Source organism: Daldinia loculata (assembly GCF_022478755.1).
Source record: "Daldinia loculata strain CBS 113971 unplaced genomic scaffold F4817scaffold_42, whole genome shotgun sequence".
NCBI classification, from domain to species: domain Eukaryota; kingdom Fungi; phylum Ascomycota; class Sordariomycetes; order Xylariales; family Hypoxylaceae; genus Daldinia; species Daldinia loculata.
In genome coordinates, this window is record NW_026054896.1 from 122,541 (window position 1) to 140,256 (window position 17,716).

The 17,716-nt window shown below is 46.5% G+C and overlaps 6 protein-coding genes across 6 annotated transcripts; 2 read left to right on the forward strand and 4 right to left on the reverse strand.

Moving 5' to 3' along the window:
* Positions 1-488: 488 nt before the first annotated feature.
* F4817DRAFT_344433 (uncharacterized protein) lies at positions 489-1,646 on the forward strand. Its single transcript, XM_049304143.1, has one exon. It carries the CDS (start codon positions 749-751, stop codon positions 1,364-1,366), a length of 618 nt encoding a protein of 205 aa, XP_049156882.1. The 5' UTR covers positions 489-748; the 3' UTR covers positions 1,367-1,646.
* Positions 1,647-2,804: 1,158 nt separating this feature from the next.
* Positions 2,805-4,642, reverse strand: F4817DRAFT_318073 (ferric reductase NAD binding domain-containing protein; the record flags this gene model as incomplete). The annotated part of the gene is made up of 3 exons (XM_049300889.1): positions 2,805-2,838; positions 2,910-4,427; positions 4,482-4,642. The coding sequence occupies 3 exons, from the start codon at positions 4,640-4,642 to the stop codon at positions 2,805-2,807; spliced, it is 1,713 nt and encodes a 570-aa protein (XP_049156883.1).
* A 2,696-nt stretch (positions 4,643-7,338) lies between these two features.
* On the reverse strand, positions 7,339-9,282 carry F4817DRAFT_344439 (ubiquitin-conjugating enzyme E2-16 kDa). The gene is made up of 6 exons (XM_049304144.1): positions 9,101-9,282; positions 8,869-8,986; positions 8,594-8,639; positions 8,420-8,449; positions 8,082-8,265; positions 7,339-8,029 (listed from the first exon to the last, which is right to left on the reverse strand). Exons 2-6 carry the CDS (start codon positions 8,910-8,912, stop codon positions 7,890-7,892), a joined length of 444 nt encoding a protein of 147 aa, XP_049156884.1. The 5' UTR covers positions 8,913-8,986; positions 9,101-9,282; the 3' UTR covers positions 7,339-7,889.
* Positions 9,283-9,589: 307 nt separating this feature from the next.
* Positions 9,590-11,636, reverse strand: F4817DRAFT_344445 (acyl-CoA dehydrogenase NM domain-like protein). Its single transcript, XM_049304145.1, has 3 exons — positions 11,247-11,636; positions 10,152-11,177; positions 9,590-10,100 (listed from the first exon to the last, which is right to left on the reverse strand). Exons 1-3 carry the CDS (start codon positions 11,458-11,460, stop codon positions 10,054-10,056), a joined length of 1,287 nt encoding a protein of 428 aa, XP_049156885.1. The 5' UTR covers positions 11,461-11,636; the 3' UTR covers positions 9,590-10,053.
* A 493-nt stretch (positions 11,637-12,129) lies between these two features.
* Positions 12,130-14,723, forward strand: F4817DRAFT_367017 (uncharacterized protein; the record flags this gene model as incomplete). The annotated part of the gene is made up of 3 exons (XM_049307062.1): positions 12,130-13,112; positions 13,194-13,393; positions 13,449-14,723. Exons 1-3 carry the CDS (start codon positions 12,389-12,391, stop codon positions 14,721-14,723), a joined length of 2,199 nt encoding a protein of 732 aa, XP_049156886.1. The 5' UTR covers positions 12,130-12,388.
* A 506-nt stretch (positions 14,724-15,229) lies between these two features.
* Positions 15,230-17,461, reverse strand: F4817DRAFT_344448 (Adenylosuccinate synthetase). Its single transcript, XM_049304146.1, has 6 exons — positions 17,258-17,461; positions 17,171-17,181; positions 17,018-17,092; positions 16,922-16,952; positions 16,457-16,871; positions 15,230-16,413 (listed from the first exon to the last, which is right to left on the reverse strand). The coding sequence occupies exons 1-6, from the start codon at positions 17,290-17,292 to the stop codon at positions 15,706-15,708; spliced, it is 1,275 nt and encodes a 424-aa protein (XP_049156887.1). The 5' UTR covers positions 17,293-17,461; the 3' UTR covers positions 15,230-15,705.
* Positions 17,462-17,716: the final 255 nt, after the last annotated feature.

Here is a 17,716-nt window from a genome sequence, read left to right on the forward strand (position 1 = left end):
AGGGACATATATCGAATGTGCCCAGAGATACTAACCTGGAATAGATACTGAGTTAAGGGATGTAGGTGTAAAAGGATGCCTAATATATCAAAAGTTAACAATGTTTCTATTTCCAAGAACTCCTGATAACTTACACCAGCATCAATTGTTATATTCATTTGGGTTAAGACCCAGATGAGATAAGTTCCATCGCCTAGTTTTCATGCCTAGAGTTCGATGACTTGCAATATATTTATAAGATCTTATATTAAAATCAGCCGTAACGGAGGCTCTCGATAGCCCCGGTATTACAGCAAATGATACTTTAATAGCAATTAGGAAGTTGAAGCGTTGGGAATTGTCCCTCATTGGTAAAATGATTTGGGCTGAAAAGTTAAACTAGCCCGCACTCACCACATAGGGGCCAGTGCTAAGAAACAGAGCTATCAAATCAATAGGTAGTTATATCATAAAATCACATGTTTACCATATATTACCTCCAGGAAGACATCTGATATCAAGTGGACGAGATCCTCAGACTTAAGGAAATCCAATATACGCCAATAACTAAAGCGCTTGAGATGCCACCAAATCCCACCAGTAATATTTCCAAGTCCTATTTGAAATCCTTCCTTGGGATAGGTTCACCAATTGGGGCGCTCAAACCGCCACCTATCAGCCGCCATTCCGCCAACCAACTGACCACCAACCATCCGTGTCAGACCTTCCATTCATACGTTTCATCATCGTAACATACCATCTAACCCCCATGTGCCAGCGAAGACGTGTTTACTGGGCTTGTCTACACGAGGACGTCAATGTCACCCCGCCGTCGCCCCTCCTTTATTGCGCTAATGCCACGCCACGAACGGACGCTGGCAGCGGCGACAGCGACGGAAACAGCATCCGCCATAACGACCTCAAGCCGTGCGCCTCCGTCGATACACTCCCGCTCACTGCAAAGCACGATTTGTTTAACGCGGTTATGCATCCGGATAGTTGCGAGGTCTGTGTCGCCGATAGCACTACTACCGGCCTATCCGGCCGAGAGACTATAACGATTGACGATGAACCGTCGACGGGCGATGACGGAGCTAATAATATAGAAAATTACCACCAGGACGTGATAGGAGACTCTGAAGAAGACATGTTCGATTTAGATTGGATTATAGACGACCATTTGCTTCAAGAATCTCAAAGGACATTTAGGGAAGTGGTGGCCGGGGAAGAACAGCCCCCCGGCTCCATCGACGGAGTCTGGTTCCCGGATGCGGGGCCCGCGTCGGAGGGGGATTTTCAACTCTATGATGACGATGATGATAGATTCGTAGAAGACGATATGAAGGATATTGGTAGCAAGGACGGGCATATGACACCATTGTTATAGCATTACGCGTTCGTGGTGTTGTTATGGTATCCAAGTTTGGCATTATCAAAATACTGGTACCTCTTTTTTCGTACTCCTTGAATAAAGGTCTAGCTAGCTATGGCACGATGTGGCTATATCTACGAAAGTTGGGTAGAGGTGAACTAAATAGTCTAAAAGACCTTACCGACAATATCTCCTGAATAGGAGACGAAATTACTGAATATTAGTAGGATATGCCTTCAACTCGAAGGCTTCAAGTGTGTATTTACAGAAACAGTCTTTTCCTAAATATCTTAGCGCTAAGTCAAAGCACATAGCAACCATATTCTCGCAGTTATTAAATTTGCCATGTCTCCTTATATCCGAAGACCTCCTTTAGTAATAGAAAGCGCAATTTCCGCCCAAGTAAATATGAAGTAACAAAAAACCATCAAGAGCAAGTGAAAAGGAACAAAAAAAACAGCTTACGTATGTCTCCTTAAGTATCCCACGCCTCGAAACGACATCCAGACCACGCACGTTTCACCGCAGCGCGTTCTGCTTGCGTGCATGTCGGACCCATCGGCTCTCAGGGGCCGGACCCAGATGCCGGGATCATTTACCAGGGGTCCAGGAACGAGGTGAGCCTCATAGTAGCGACGGGCGGTAGTCGATCAGGTGCCGATTCCCGAATAGGAGTGCCGAGATAGGCTCCTGGGGCAACCTGAAGCGAGGAATGATATTTGAGTCTGTCCTGCCCTGAACATTTCTCTCAGCAATTCTTGGCTTTAGTAACCAATCGCAAAGCATGTTTTGCCTACGCGGTCCGGGTAGAGTTGTGATTACAAGGTATCTTTGGCTTCGTCTTGACTTTACTGTTTGCCATATGGCTATATGAAAGAGCCGCGTATCGGATCGTCGTTTAGATAGACGTTTATATAGATGTCCTACTCTGTTGTGCACGTATTAGATACTCAAGCAGAGAGATATTTAGCATTATTAATCGGAGAATCACGATCAATAGAACACAGAGCGCGAGTATAAATCTAACTGTAAAAAGATATTGCACGTTTGGTTAAACTAGATACAAAGGTATATATGGTATCGACATCTACTATAGCTCCGAGTTTCCAACTTCATCTCCGTATATCGTAGACACATCGCCGGCAGCCGGAATCTAAAGAGGTATCCACCGAGCCCAAAAGGTTTAAGTATATATTAATTTATCTCATCATGGTTGGTCCGGCCAGGTCATAGAGTATGGTTTGCTTGTCGAGCTAATTAAGAGTCCTGGCCACTTTTAAGTCTACGTGACCAGTCCAGCAAAGAACGCACTCTACCCCGAGCGAAGGAAAACCAGAAATTGCCTCCGATTAATACATAAATACAGTGGCCATCTGCGTCCGGCGCCGGTGATAGGGTGATGCTTTCGAGGTTTATTGGCACCATGTCGGCCAAGTCTTGTATATACACAAGTTTAGAAGTTTTCTTTGCCCCAGACGAAGGAGAAGCTATCGAATTCGGTTAGCTAGCTGTCCGCAGAAAAGCTTCTCATCAAATTACAATCATGAAATTAACTTACCCAGGTTCGCTGTACTTATTACAGAAGACGTGAAGTACACTACCGAGACCCTTGGGTCCACAGAAGAATACACCCGCCTCAGCCGGCGAATGTAGCTTCCTGATACCTCGGAAGATCATATCCCAGTTAGGACGTCCGAAGTTTGTCGGGCTGCGCAGTCCAGTGATTGTGTCCTTGTCGGCGTTGGCGTCGTTGATCATGATATTTGTCGCATCATCGGCCTTGATCTTGGCTGTGAGATAGGTGTGGATCTCGATTCTGTTGTCAACATCCTGAGCTTCGATGGCCATCAGTAGGGAACGGAACCATTCGAAAGAACCGAAATCTCTGCAGATCCAGAAGAAGTACACCTTCGCAAGGCGGGTCTTCTTCTGCGGGTAGTTCATCCGATACCAGATCGACTTGAGGATGGACGCGAAGGGCGTAACACCAATACCGGCACCGACCAGCATGGAAACCTCGTACTTGAACACATCTTCTGAAGCAGAACCGAACGGACCGTCGACATATACTCGGGGAAGAACTCTCTTTAAGGCAGGATCAACCTCGTTGTTCTGACCGTCAACACCTACAACTGTCGATGCGTCCTTCTCCTTCCTCTCGAAGTCACATCCGAGCGCTTTAGCCACACCCTTCGTGAAATCACCAACCATACGGATATGGATCGAGATATAATCCTCTTCGGGAGCGCTTGTCAAGGTGAACGGGTGGTATTGCCAAAGAGACACTTCCGGGCAACAGAAGAAGATATACTGCCCAGCCTTGGTTTTGGTGTTTTCCTTCTTGATTTGAATTTCGCAAACGTTACTCGGGTGCTGGATAACTTTCGAGATATAAGTCTTGTGACGTCCACGTAGTTCACGGGCAACTCGTTCGGCTAGATAGGTAAATCCTCCGACCATCCAGTACTGCCAGAAGACACCAATAGCGGAGGTACCGATCGAGATACAGAATGGCGCGAGATCGGGCTGAATCATACAGAAGGCACCATGGAAAGACCAGAAAAGGAAGAAGACGATAAACATGTGGTGAGTGTACCAGAATCGTTCGTAGTTTGCTCGTCTCGGCTTCTCATACGATGTCAATACCATGCCTGTGAGCGCGACCAACATGATATAACCCGTCCAGCCTGGACCAGATACCAAGTTGGCGACCAAAAATCCGTAGAATCCCAGGTTGTTCTTAGCAGCGATCTGCGCCAAATTGTTCCAATGGGCGATCGTGTGGACCCAGGAGAAGAAGAAGATGGACCAAGCAGTAGTGATATGGAACGTAATGTTCTTATCGAATTGGATAATACCGTTGAGAGGCGTCTGTCGCGCCATCGAGATGAATGTCCTACAGACCGGCAGCAGAATCAAGGCCACATCCACGTGGAGAACCAATGCTGACGATCTAGCAATCATATAAGTCGGTCCAAAAGTATCTCTCGCTACTTGTAAATTGTCCTTGACGGCGTAGTTGACGAAACCGAACGCGAATACTAGGGCATGGAGAACCATGAAAACGAAGACGAAACTGGCCGATGGTTAGTAAAGAATCATATCAAGGAAACTCACGGTTGGTACAAACAATCTTCGGTAGCCCTCGTTGATCATCCACTTATCGAACCTTTCTCGCATCGTCAACTCCTTTTGCCGTTCCTGCGTCATCTCTCCCGACAGCAACATTCTTGTTAACGGCGTCCATCTTGACCTCTCCGAGGGCTTCTCGCCCATATCGTAGTACGACATCTTGGATGAAGGGCGTTGGTACGAATTAATTATTTCGCGGTCGTTGTGGAAATTCGCTTTTCGAACAATATCCAGTCGTCTTCCAAGTCCACTCGTATCTCCAAATACGATCACCAACCCGACACCACTAATACCCCCTCTTCTCTATTAGACTTTTTAATTATATATCGGAATCGCGTCCCCGGGTGCGGGAAAAAAAAACAGGTAATACTAATTCAGAACCTGCTGAACGGGCAAGAAGCCATAGAAGGAAAGAATCGGCAAGGTAAGGGATGAAAAGAACAGTCAAAAGAAGGTAAGGTTGGCCTGAGAGCTTGCTATAGCAGCTGTCGGTTAGCCAACGCAAGAATCGAATAGCGCACCTACGAGAACGAAGACGGGAGGGGAAAGCGTTTGTGAGTAGACGAAGGGAGAGGAGAGAAAGGTTCCGAAGATCTCATGCAAGAGACGGGAAGGCGGTGGATATTATGGAAGACTGCCAAGAATAGGAAACATCAGGCCATACTCGTAGATCATCCCTGGGTACAGCGCCGCAACGAGGTTTTACTTAACGTCAACTCTGCTATAGCTCCATCTAGTAGTAGGCCACGAAATTCTCGAGAGACCTCACAATTTGCCAGGGGGGGGAAGAATACACTATGAGTGATGTGATCCTAGGGGTTACTAAAGAGGATAAGGGGAAGACAAGTATGAAACCATGTATCAGTAACTTATGGCGGTAGTATATCCAGGCATATGCGACCAGGTACATGTAACATTTATCAGGGGTTCTTAGACAGATGGGTCCTCGATCTGGACGACAAGCGACAAGTGGTTACAGCCTTACCGCAAACGGTTTCGAGGCAATTGAAGTACGAAGGAGGCTCAGGACGTCCACGTTTCTAGGTTGAATTAGACTAACGGGTTTGGGTGTAAGATGCGAGTATTGTGCATCTTTGCGATGACGGCAATGGTAGTAAATAAATATAAGTGCTCAGATAATAGAAAAATACTTGTCAATCGAAAAAGAACAGCGCTTTTGCTACCGTTATCGAAAGTATTCATCGAAGAATCTTCGTCCATGACATATTCCGTTCTACTCTGCCGAGCCAGGACTGTCTGATGTTCGGATCCTCGTCCAGGTCCAGGATAGGGAGGTGGGTAATGGCACCACTTCCATCGCGGCGACACGCCTCGATACAAGAGAGACACAAAAGGGCCTGTGCAATCCTCGGCCAGGCTAGAACTACATGTATGTATCGTAGCTGGGGGCGGAGGTCACTTCGTGGAAGGGTTAGGAGGTAGGAGGTACAAGATGAAAAAAGGAAAAGAATATGAGGGGGATCAAGCTTGGACTCGGTTTGGAATGTGGAGAAGTCGAGGAAAATCTCCGACGTTTTATTGGTCAGTATTCGTAATATCCCCCGGCGCCTGTGCCTCAGATTGTTTCGTCAGGGGGTCCTTAGACAACATTCGAGACTTGAATTACCAAGGGTCCCGTAGCAAAAGGAGCAAAGCGCCAGTAGAATATTATGCCCAACCCACCTTGAGTGCTTGTCACGACGTGGATGAATCAAATAGAAGCTTCACTTTTTCTTCTTTGGGATCTTGCAGGTTGTTAAAGAGGTATTATTCATGCCATCATGATATGATCAATCGATACGAATATATCCTTTAGTACGGATTAAACAAAGTTGGTTTCTCTACGAAATCCTCAGACATTTTACAACACAACTTAGTAATTGTTAAAAATACGATATTTAGGGGGAATACCAAGGAAGCGCTATACAATTTTGGCAACATTAGACAACATCAGCTAAGCTTGAATCTATTAAAAATTCCAGGCTTAGTCTCATCAGCCGCTTGACGCCAGCGAAAGCCGCTCACGGCGCAGGTCCAAAATGTAACCACCAGATTATTTCTCTAGAAGCAAACAAGCAACATAATAAATGATCACATCACCAACCTGGTAACGATTTAATTCAACTCGAGCCTACCTACCTAGGTAGGTAATCTACAAATAAACATCCTTACCGTCACACGATGCGGCTAGATCCCAGAGTCGATCTCATCAAGTAGTAAAAGATCGCACATCTATATATGCCTATATATGCCTACATAGACCACTATATCCCGCGCATCAGATCGATATTCTTTCACATTCCCAAAGTTTTCTATATATTTCAGTATCATCTCCCTTTCGCTCTACCTCGATGTCCTCGTGACTTAACGCCGCACGCATCTAAGTTAGAAAAGACCGAACGAATCCCCCCAGATCCTACAACCTGGAGACATCCAAATCCGGATATCAAAATATCTCCTCGACGTCTATATTTGTACCTCCCTCACTTGCGGTAGGATCATGTACATAGGTGCAACGATATACCCAAACAAATGTCTTACTATTTAAACCAACACACCATCACCGTACGACCGGCGGTGAAATCATAAGTTAGATATAAAACTATTGTTTATACATTAGGTAACTAGGTAGTCTATGTACCTGGGTTTGGCGGTTAAAACAAGGGGTGCATGTGGGTAAATGCATACGCCACGTTTTCATATATCTCACTTCCTCTATCACATGTACCTAAACAACAAATCGAAACGCCGTATTCTAAAATATCTTTACTACTCAAAAAAAAAAAAGGCCCCCAAAAGGTTGACCCGGGCTGATCCTGGCATCTTAGATTGGTTGGCTTTACGTTAACGTTACAGGTGACTCGACTTATAATGGCAAACCCTAATAATCCTTCTCAAGGCTTGACATTAATTACTATTCATCGTATGGGCTGTCAGCTGTCACTAGTTGGGATAGCATCTATAGGAATCCGAAGAGTTCTTCAGACTATTCAGGCCATAATAAGCCCTAGAGCTTATTAATTGACTCCACAAGTAACATACGGGCAAGTGAAAAGGGAAACGTGAATGCATTAAAACAAATCTGTGATGAATGTAAAGGAGGACTAAAATGTAAAGCCAGAGAGTTCCTCCAGATCACTCCAACATATCATGTCTTTCGTAGAACTTCATCCTCCTTAGCAAGTCATTCTCATTCCACTCCCGAAAGCATGTGCTCTAATGTTCATTGAAGAGGCACACTAAACCATAACGACGAATGGACAGACACTGGTGAATGCAGATCGTATTGCCTAGGTTGGAAGAAAAAATCCATGTCCCTTCCAGTATCGCTACCGATAAGTGCTATGCTCACTACCTCCGATGCCAAGCGTCATTCTTCGCCAGCGAATTCTCCTTACTCGTTATCTTAGATGGCATACTTGCGAGTCCACTCGCGGGCCGTAGCTTCATATCTTGCCCGGTCGGTCTTGTAAACGTGGGCGATCTCGGGGACGAGAGGGTCGTCGGGGTTAGGGTCGGTAAGCATAGAGCAGATTGACAGGAGCACTATACAATGTTAGAACCAGAATATGTCTCAAAGTTAGCATACGACATTTACCTTTAGAGATGGTCAACGCCGGGCTCCATTGGTCCCTCAAGATGTCCAAGCAGATGCTTCCATTAGAGTTGATATTCGGGTGGTAGATACGAGTTGTGAAGTTGACCTTAGGAGGCTTGAACGGGTAGTCTGTCGGGAAGTGGATTGCGAGGAAGAAGACACCTCCAGAGTATGGCGAATCACCCTACAACGTTCAGTTAGTACTGCGAACCGATTTACAATATATAACAAGTTCGGCTAGAAGAACTACCACTAGCAAAGCACCAGCCCGTGGCGTACACGGCAACATGCGCGCGCAAAGGAACAGGAAAGGCGAGGGGAACAGAGGAATAGCTTACCGGTCCCATGATCGTCGCTTGCCAGTGGAACTGCACAGAGAAACAAGAAGTCAGTTATAGTTCATGACGCGAGGCTTCCTAAGGTATAGTTGTTCGTGCCCGACCGAGTCATGCGGCGAGTAGATAGTATCGACGCTGATCATTTTTTTTTGGTGGGGGAAAGATGATGCCTACCAAATCTTCACCAACGGGACCAGCAGAGCATGATGAAGGGGGGTCACTAATAGAAAAGAGTATTAGCAAAATGTCCAAAGTATATCCTCCTAGTAAAAAAATCATCCCTAGCGATGGTAGACGAGTATGAAGTTTTCCTTGATGAGGCTGTATTGTATCGAGATCCCCGCCCTGCCTTTCTATGGCAGCCCCACCTTGGGCTCATTCAGGATACAGACGAAGTACCATCGCCAAACAAACATTTACTATGGTAAGAACAACAAAAATCGACATACCGGCCCAGGTCTGTGAGTTCCTTGTTGATTCGCTTCAACGCCATTTCGTAGAGGTGTGGGTTGTGAGTTTGCGGTTTCTTGTTTTGGCCGGCAGCGGTATCTCTACAGAAGAGATCAACTACTTATACTTGCGGTCAGTATGGAATGCGGGAGAAATGGATAGAGTTATAAAGGCAAAGGTTTGTAACCGTAAGGAAAAGGGGGATGTTATAAAGAACAAATATAAACGTACCAGAGGATGGAAGTCCGGATGACTACGGTCAAAGTTGAGGATATGAATGAGGACAGGATGTGGTGTCGTTGTTATTATGATTATCGTTGTCGAAATGATTGTTTGATGGTGACTGTAGATACGAAAGGGTTGGTAGCGGGGGAAAAGGGAAAGTCAGGCAGGTCTTTCAGGTGACGGAATGAATGGAAATGGGAATAATTAGGTCAGCACAGACCAGTCATAAAGAAACGGACAGGGCGGGTAGGCGCTAACACCTTTTTTTTTCTTTAGTCCAATCAATTTTGCAGTCGTCTTGCTTGGTCTTGCTGGTCTTGCTGGTCTTGCTGTAGCTTCTCCAAAAAAGAGTGGCTGAGAGTGGCTGAGAGTGGCTTAGCTTACACTGCTACGCGGTGGTACCTGGTTTTGTACTGGATGTGCACTGGGCTGACTAGTACCTGATGAGTCTGACAAAAATCACAAAATCGGCAAGACAAACCCTGTTTGGACCAATTGGAAGGAACCGTTTTGCTCCCTTTGAGCCCGAAGAGACGGCGCCTTAGGCTTGTCTGATCGGTCTGGTTACACGGAAGCACACAGATCCCCACACCGCCACCCTACCGTCCAATCCTAATCTATTAGACCTACTAACCGCGCCTGCACTTCCCAATCTCTACCACTTACAGCTCGTTTTCGCCTCAGCTGTCAGCAATTGTCACGCTTCACATTACTCATGCTGAATAACAATACTTTAGTTTGATTTGTCGAAGTTCTTTGGGACGGTTGGAGTAATGTGAACCCGCATTATGACTTGTTTGGGTCTGTTCGGATGCCTTGACTCTATCTCAGCCTAATAAACAACATCTTCCTTACGAGGCCTGTAGCTAATATTTATGAATGCTTCATATTGGAAACGCTCAAATCCCTTCCAAGTTAGCTTCATAAGATAACTCGCTAAATACCCAATAGCTACGTTGTTATACAAAAGCCTGGAGCCCAGTTATGGCTCTTCCGAGAATGAGGCCTGTACCAGGTTGGTTAGCAAACGTCATCAGTTTTATGGCGGCTAACTCACTGTGAATATCGCTCTGCCCTTCATAAGTCTGGGTCACAAATAGGTTGGCTACATGCCTTCCGATTCCGTACTCGTCGCTAACCGCATTACCCCCGAATATTTCTTGCAGCGCCCTCGCGTTCACAAGCGCACGGTCACAATTTTGTCTTTTTACCATGCTAATCATATCCGGTGTAGCTTTCCCTTCATCCTTAAGCCTACCAACCTGTATCGATGCGAGCACGCCATACGCAGCATCCGTCACAGCATCCGCCAGCTTCTTCTGCACCAGCTGATACTTGGCAATAGGGTTACTCTTGAACTGCTTCCGCTCTAGAGCATATTCCCGCGCCCGGGCAATACAATCTTCCAAGGCGCCCATGGTGCCAAAAGAAATACCATACCGAGCGCTATTTAAGCATGTAAAGGGGCCAGTCAAGCCCTCGACATCGGGGAACATGTTTTCTTCCGGTACCGGGCAATTGTCCATATGTATCATACCTGTAATACTAGCCCTAAGTCCGGTCTTATTCTTGATAGCCGGTGTCTCCAGGGTGCCGGGAGGGCAATCCTTTTTATCTATAAGGAATCCCTTGATCTTGCCAGTCTCCTGTAACTTTGCCCACACTAGAAGCACATCGGAAATGGGGGAGTTGGTGATCCAAGTTTTAGAACCACTTAAAAGCAAATAACCCTTTTTCGTTGGATGCGGTCGTGCTGTCGATTCCATTGATCCCGGGTCGCTACCGTGATTGGGTTCTGTGAGTCCAAACGCTCCAAGAAGTTTACCCTTCGCCATATCGGGCAGATACTTCTCTTTCTGCTCCTTGGTCCCAAACTCATAAATCCCACCCATAACCAGCGAGGATTGCACCGACATGCCAGATCGGTACCCGCTATCGACTCGTTCGACGGCTCGAGTAATCAAGCCCGACGCCACTGTCGATGCGCCAGCGCAACCGTAGCCATGAAGATTCGCGCCGAGGAGGCCAAGTTCACCCATTTCGAGCAAGATAGCCGGATCATAGTACTCGTCACGATACGCCTCTGAGAAGTACAGTCAGCGGGTAAGCTATTGGATTATATAAAAGACAAATTGTCACTGGAATAACTCACGTAAAACCCGCGGCAGTAATCGCTCTTGGCAGTATCGCTCTGCGGTCTCCGAGATAGCTAATTCCTCCTCAGTGAGCAAGTTCTTGCTCGCTAATGGGTCTTCCCAATCAAACGAAGACTTCGGGGCAGAAGCATAGCTTCTACTAAAAACCTGACATCGCCATGCAGGCACGGCCAATGGCCTCGTAACGCGCGATATTACCGGACGAAGCATGACTGCACTCTCAATCAGGAAGAATTGAGGTGAGCACAATGGGGATTCCCTACCTGAAGCTATCCATGGCGATGATGGAGGCGGTTGCGGGGCCGAGATCGAAAACAAACGAATCCAAACAAAAATTAGTGGAATGGCGCCCCCGTTCGGCGGCCCTCGGCATTCCTAGAGCGGCGGGAATATTCGGTAGTAACTTCGGCTAACGGCGGATTCTTACGCTAATAATTAAACTCAACACCAGAAAATGCATAACATTGCCTCAGGTACCTAGGTACATAATGCTAGGTACCTCAGGGCTGTATTATGTAGACTTCACGATACATATCTGAAGTATATGTAGTTCCCATGCCTTCCATATCCACGCAACGTCCCGATTACTCGACTACCTAGGTCGATATACCCGTTGGTATGGTACTATGAGTCCTATACGATCTCATACCTAAAGGATATATGTTACCTGTTACTTGCCTGTATAACAGCGGGGAGATACACAAGGTAAGAAGTAAACTCTAAAGCAAGGAGTAAGCAGAAAGATCGTTTCAAGAATCGAACCTTCTATATGTACTCCGAGGTCCTTGAAGAGGAAAGTAGCACAGATACCATCTTCATGCCGTGGAAGCAACTAGCAACTGGAGAATATAATTGCAGTTTCATTACTTCAATTAGACCCTAGGTAATTAGCGGATAACTTATCATCTATACCTTCACTTATACAAAATCATTCCTAATCCTCCTCTCATATTTCCTTATCAACTTAACGATCCTATACCTAAACCGACACCTAGAATCATGCCCTTTGTTTTTACCAAGTGGCGATAAATTTTTGAAGCCTTTTGGTTCCGTATTCGCCATCGCCTGTCGTCTCTTTCCAAGTATATCAGCTCCTATTTCGTGAAGCAAACCCCCGAAGAGTCATGATACCCTCGTTATGCAAGCTATAGATTATGGGTATTCACTGCTCACCGCAGAGCAACATTTATTATCCCCCAACTCGACGGGACATTCCTATAGCGGTCAATGTCATCCTCATAGATGTCACTCTCATAGCTGCAAATCGGCCCCCGCCGAACAACGATGGGATGAGAACAATCGAGAATTCGAGGGTGGGCATTGGCTGTTCTCTCCTAAACCGCACACATTCCATTCACGCCCAACCATCTCCGGGGCCTCTTTCTCTTGCCAGGCGCGTCGGGCCCCCGAAGCTTGTAAAGATCGGCCCCTTACGCCAGTCAGCCCGAACTCAGTCGGCTCTGAGGACCTCAATAACCAATGGGAACGTAGCGCGGACGACGAATTAATTTCAAATTGGCTGTCGGGTGTTTCTTATTCCCACTGTCCAAACCATGAGACCAATTTGACCGGGCAAAGTACCCCGGGTGCTTCTCCAGACGCTCCAGACTCAGGTGGTAATGTAGATGTAGGTCCAAGCTTCACTTGCCCAAGCATCATACTACAACCTCCCAGGCAAAATCTATCGACTGCGCAGTCCGGGACTGGCCTTGATGGTCCACTTAGTTCTGAAAGCGACAAGCTTTCGAAAATACTCCGGGGTGGGCTTAGTGATTTAAAAGAGTCTAGCCGAAGTGCAGATCTATCCGGCGGCTCTCAGAAGCTCAAGTCTAATACATCTGGATCTATAGACTGGGAGAAAAGCTAGGGAAAAAGAGAACCCCGTCGGAAACATGATGTATCAGAAATGTCAAACTCCGGATTTCCTCGTCGTACGCGTCTAGTCGATCCTTCCCCAGTTGATAATAAAAACAATGAAGACAGCAGCAGCAGCAGCAGTAGCGAGGATGTCTCTGAGAAGTCATGTTTATACCTTTCGCAACCCAATGTTCAGTTCCACGTTATTCAAAGACATGCTCATAACTCATGCCCGGAGTTTTGTCGACAACTGGATGATTTTGAGAGGCCACCGTCAAGACTAGAGGTACGTGTCCCTATTTATCGACAACTCTATCTACTAAAGGTAGTTATATATCTAGGGTCAAGGCACCCAAGCGCGAGCCCATGAATTACGCCCCAAGGTTGACAAAAGCCGATACCGGCATCATTTACGTGTCCGTAATATTGTCACAAAGCAATTCCGGTCTCTTAGACAGAGGATTCGACGCTCAGGCTCTTCAACATTTTCTGTTCGATCCGAGTTTCCTGCTCCACGGCATAGTAAAGAACGCCGGCTCTTGGCTCGGGACTCCATGGGTACTTGGCCGCCATCTGGCGAGGAAAGCCCATTGTTTAATACTCCCGAGTCTAATGCTACTAACGCCAAACGTATCTCTCAAGACATTGGGCGTCACATCGACCCCTTGGCTATGGCTAGTGTGATGATTGCCACGGCGGAGCTTGACCGGCTCTCATCGAGGAGGAGTCTTGACTTACTCTCTAGAACGTCTGGCTCATCAACGTCAACGGGCGTATCGGGAAATTCTCCTACTTCGCATACACCATTCCATAGTGGTGTCACGAGTCCTAACAATGAGATATCTGCGTCAACCTCCACAGCTCTTGATATGCCTCCAACTATTCCATTCAATACGCCCTTGTCGTCGGATCCACAATCTGGCGTTATAAGCCCAGTGTCTAAATCGTCACGGCGGCGTGGAAAACGACGAAGGGCACAGCGCAGTCGTTTATCGGAAGTTACAATACCAGATAATATTGCGTCACCAGCGGAGTCTGCCGAAGAGTTCAATGAAGGTCTTCCAATTTCAGTTACTCATATTGAAACTCTACCAGAATGTTCAAGTATGCCCAGTAAGGGAACCGAGGAAAGTCTCTATCCTAAGCCATTAATAATCAGCCGCAGCGGTCAAGAAGAGTCTAATTCATGTATTGACGATACTTCAGAATATGCGCAAGAATATTTCCCTAGGTCTGAACCTCTTGAGCCTGTCCTTCTCCCAGCTGACTCGGGGAACGAACTCGGTACCTTGCAGCGACTCTCGGGTTCTTTGGCTTCGGATATAGAAGACGTGATTCCGGCTCGAGTCTCATCAACTGGCGAAATGTCTAAGACTGGTGACGAACCATTGCTACCAAATATGCCCCTTGGGCTTGGATATAATTTTCTAATGCCGACTGCATCTTCCAGCCTAATAGTACCAATAACGCCAAGAGAAACATATAATACCTACCCAAGCTCTACCGCTAATATAGAAGGCGATATCTCGGCCGTAGGGGCTGTAATTGACTATACAGTAGCGACAGGTCAGCCAGATAAAGTAGCGGAACCCGATTCCTGCCACCCAGATACCTAGTCGGAGTCTCAGGGCGAACCTGGAAATTCGGATCCTTTTTGTCCTATCGATTGCCTTGAAACTAGACGGAGCAGCCAAGATAGCCTTCCGCGACCGCTGACGCTAGCGAGATAGAACACGGATGAGACTGTACACAAACTAAAGGCGGACAAAGTGCGGTATATACTGGAGAAAGTAGCCTAATACAGGTTGCGGGATAGTGTTAGGATAGGGTAAGGCATTTGCGGGGGTGGAGAGAAGGGTATGGGTTAGGGGCTGGTTTAGATTGATAGTAGGGCTTGACTTTGCGGTTGCGGATATATAGACCTAGGTACTATATTACCTAAAATAGTAGAATAATATGTCCTATTAAGCTTTATATACCTAAGTGAATCGCCGTTCTAGTGAAAGTTTTCATCAAATGTTGGATCTTACACTATTTTATGTGGAACTAAATTTCTAAGTTATTAATTGTTTGCTCAGGGGTTTAACTCTTAGTCGGTATCATTCATAGGTACCTACACCTAGTTATTATTGCCCACACGCAAATTTAGGGCAATGAACAGGACAACAAACTACAAATACCGAGACACCTTCTCTATTACCTAAATAACTAAGAATCCTCTGAGATTGTCAATCTCAAGTTGTCTCGGCCGAGTCGAATAAACTCCTCGCTAACCATCTAGGCTATCCCACCACCCCAATTTTCGCCCCTCTACCAATTCATTGTTAAGCTCGGATCTAGTCATAAGATCTAGTTATAAGAATACTTGCTCTCACGATAGATGATTCCGGGATGCTATTTTCTGGTATAAATTCAGCGAGCCGATCTCCCAGAGAAATACTTTTTATAAGTAAACCTGTAAGTTAGATAAAGAAATCACTGTTTTTGTGAAGGGGATACCTGACACTGCCTCCTGACTTTCTATGAACCGTAGTCTATCGGGTTACGTAGGTGGGGAACAGGAAGAAACTGATGTTATAAAATGGAATTGCTGCAGAATTAGCGAGTTAGGATGTCTTCTCGCCTGGGTCCGCATCCAATCCACTTGACCCTGACGCCGAGGAAGTCTTCGATGAATGTGACGTAGTCCTGGGCCTCCTTGGGCAGGTCTTCAAAGTTCTTGGTGCCGGTCGTCGTGGTATTCCAGCCTTTCATGGTCTTATATACGACCTCGACTCTGGACAGGAGCTTCGCGCTGGCGGGGAAACCTTTGATGAGCTCGCCGGTATCGGGATGCTTGTAAGCTACCGCTACCTGTATCTCTTCAAATGTATCGAGGACGTCGAGTTTGGTGAGATTTAAGGAGTCGTAGTGGTTGACGCTGTTCGAGTACTTTGCCGAGACTAGATCCAGCCAGCCGCAGCGGCGTCTGCGTCCCGTGGTCACGCCGAACTCGTGTCCGATTTCTTGGAGCTTGGTGCTGACGTCGCCGAAGTCTTCCGTGGGGAATGGGCCGGATCCGACTCGCGTGCAGTACGCCTTCAGGACGCCGATGACGGAGTGTACCTTTCGGTAGTTGAGGTTCAACCCAGCCATTACACCGCCGAACGTGGTGGTTGTCGACGTTACATAGGGCCAGGTTCCGTACGTGTTGTCTAGCAGGGCTGATTGCGCGCCTTCGACGAGGATCTTTTGTCCTTTTTCCTGGGCCTCCTCGAGGAATTCGACATCGTCTACGGAAAAGGGGCGGAGTTTCTCACGGAAGTTCTAGGGGGTTAGAAGAGTACAGTCGAAGGGGCAGTATCTTTACCTCGAGCTCTTTGATTTCCGCCTCGACGTCATATCCGGCCAAGTCCCCGCCGAATCTTAGTTTGTAATCCTTCTCCGTTGCCCTGATTCGGTCTCCGAATTCATCATTGTCAAGAAGATCGGCGAGAAGTACGGTGCTTCTCTCGGCCTTGGAGCTGTAAGCAGGGCCAATACCTTTACCTGTGGTGCCTATGTTCTTCTTGCCAAGCTGCACTTCGTGAAGACGATCCACGGCTGCATGAAGATCAAGGTTTAGTGCGCAACGCGTTGAGACTTTAAGTCTCTGTTGGGCATTTACGACTCCTTTCGCTTCGATGCTAGCAAGCTCGGAGAAGAAAGTAGGTACGTGCAGGACAACACCAGGTCCAATTATATTTATTGTTGACGGATGAAGGAGTCCCGATGGCAGCATGTGGCTTTAGACAGTTAGTGGTGTTAAACAGGTAGAGTGAAATGTGATACTTACAAGTCGTATGATACTCCTGCAGCAACAACAGCTATGCGACCACATGCGCATTAGTATATATGTTTATTTTTGAGAAGACGAATAGGGGCATCTTACTGTGACCACAGTTTCGCCCGCCGGTGGCTCTAGCGCAAATCTGAACATCGGAGCTGAGGATATCGCAAAGTTTGCCTTAAGAGAGGCGTATGACAAAAGTCATCTTGTTAGGTGATGTCTTATGGGTAAATCAGTAAGTAACAGCCGACTTACCTTTTCCTTCACTAGACGTATAAGACAGGTTAGCAAGAAAGGATATAAACAAACAGTTAACTAAAAGTAAGAACATGGAATTCTTACTCTCCCCATTGAACACCCAATACGATCGTAGCCATGGTGGGAAAGTTTCTTTAACAGAATGTAGCGCGTGAACGAAGACAAACGACAACAGGGAGACAAACCGGACTTCACGTCTCGGGTATTTATCTTGTTATAATAGCAATGGCAATTGAGCTTCATGGAGGGACAGTGGAGTAAAACTACGAGGTATACTCTAGTAATAGGTTCTACGTGAGATAGTTACTAGGACTTCAACTAAATGATACAAACACCTAAATAGACAACACCGTCGGTTATAGCCGGGCTCCGGTCGCTCCTCCGTTTATGACCCGGAGCCCATTGGATGCTTTTACGGTAACGAGATTCTCGACTCATAGCAAACACCTTATTTTGGCAGCGGCATTTATTGGACTTGAGCTAAGATGAAAGTTTTTCGTCTCATCAGTTTTTATTGGGCTAATTTGAAATATGATTCTTCTA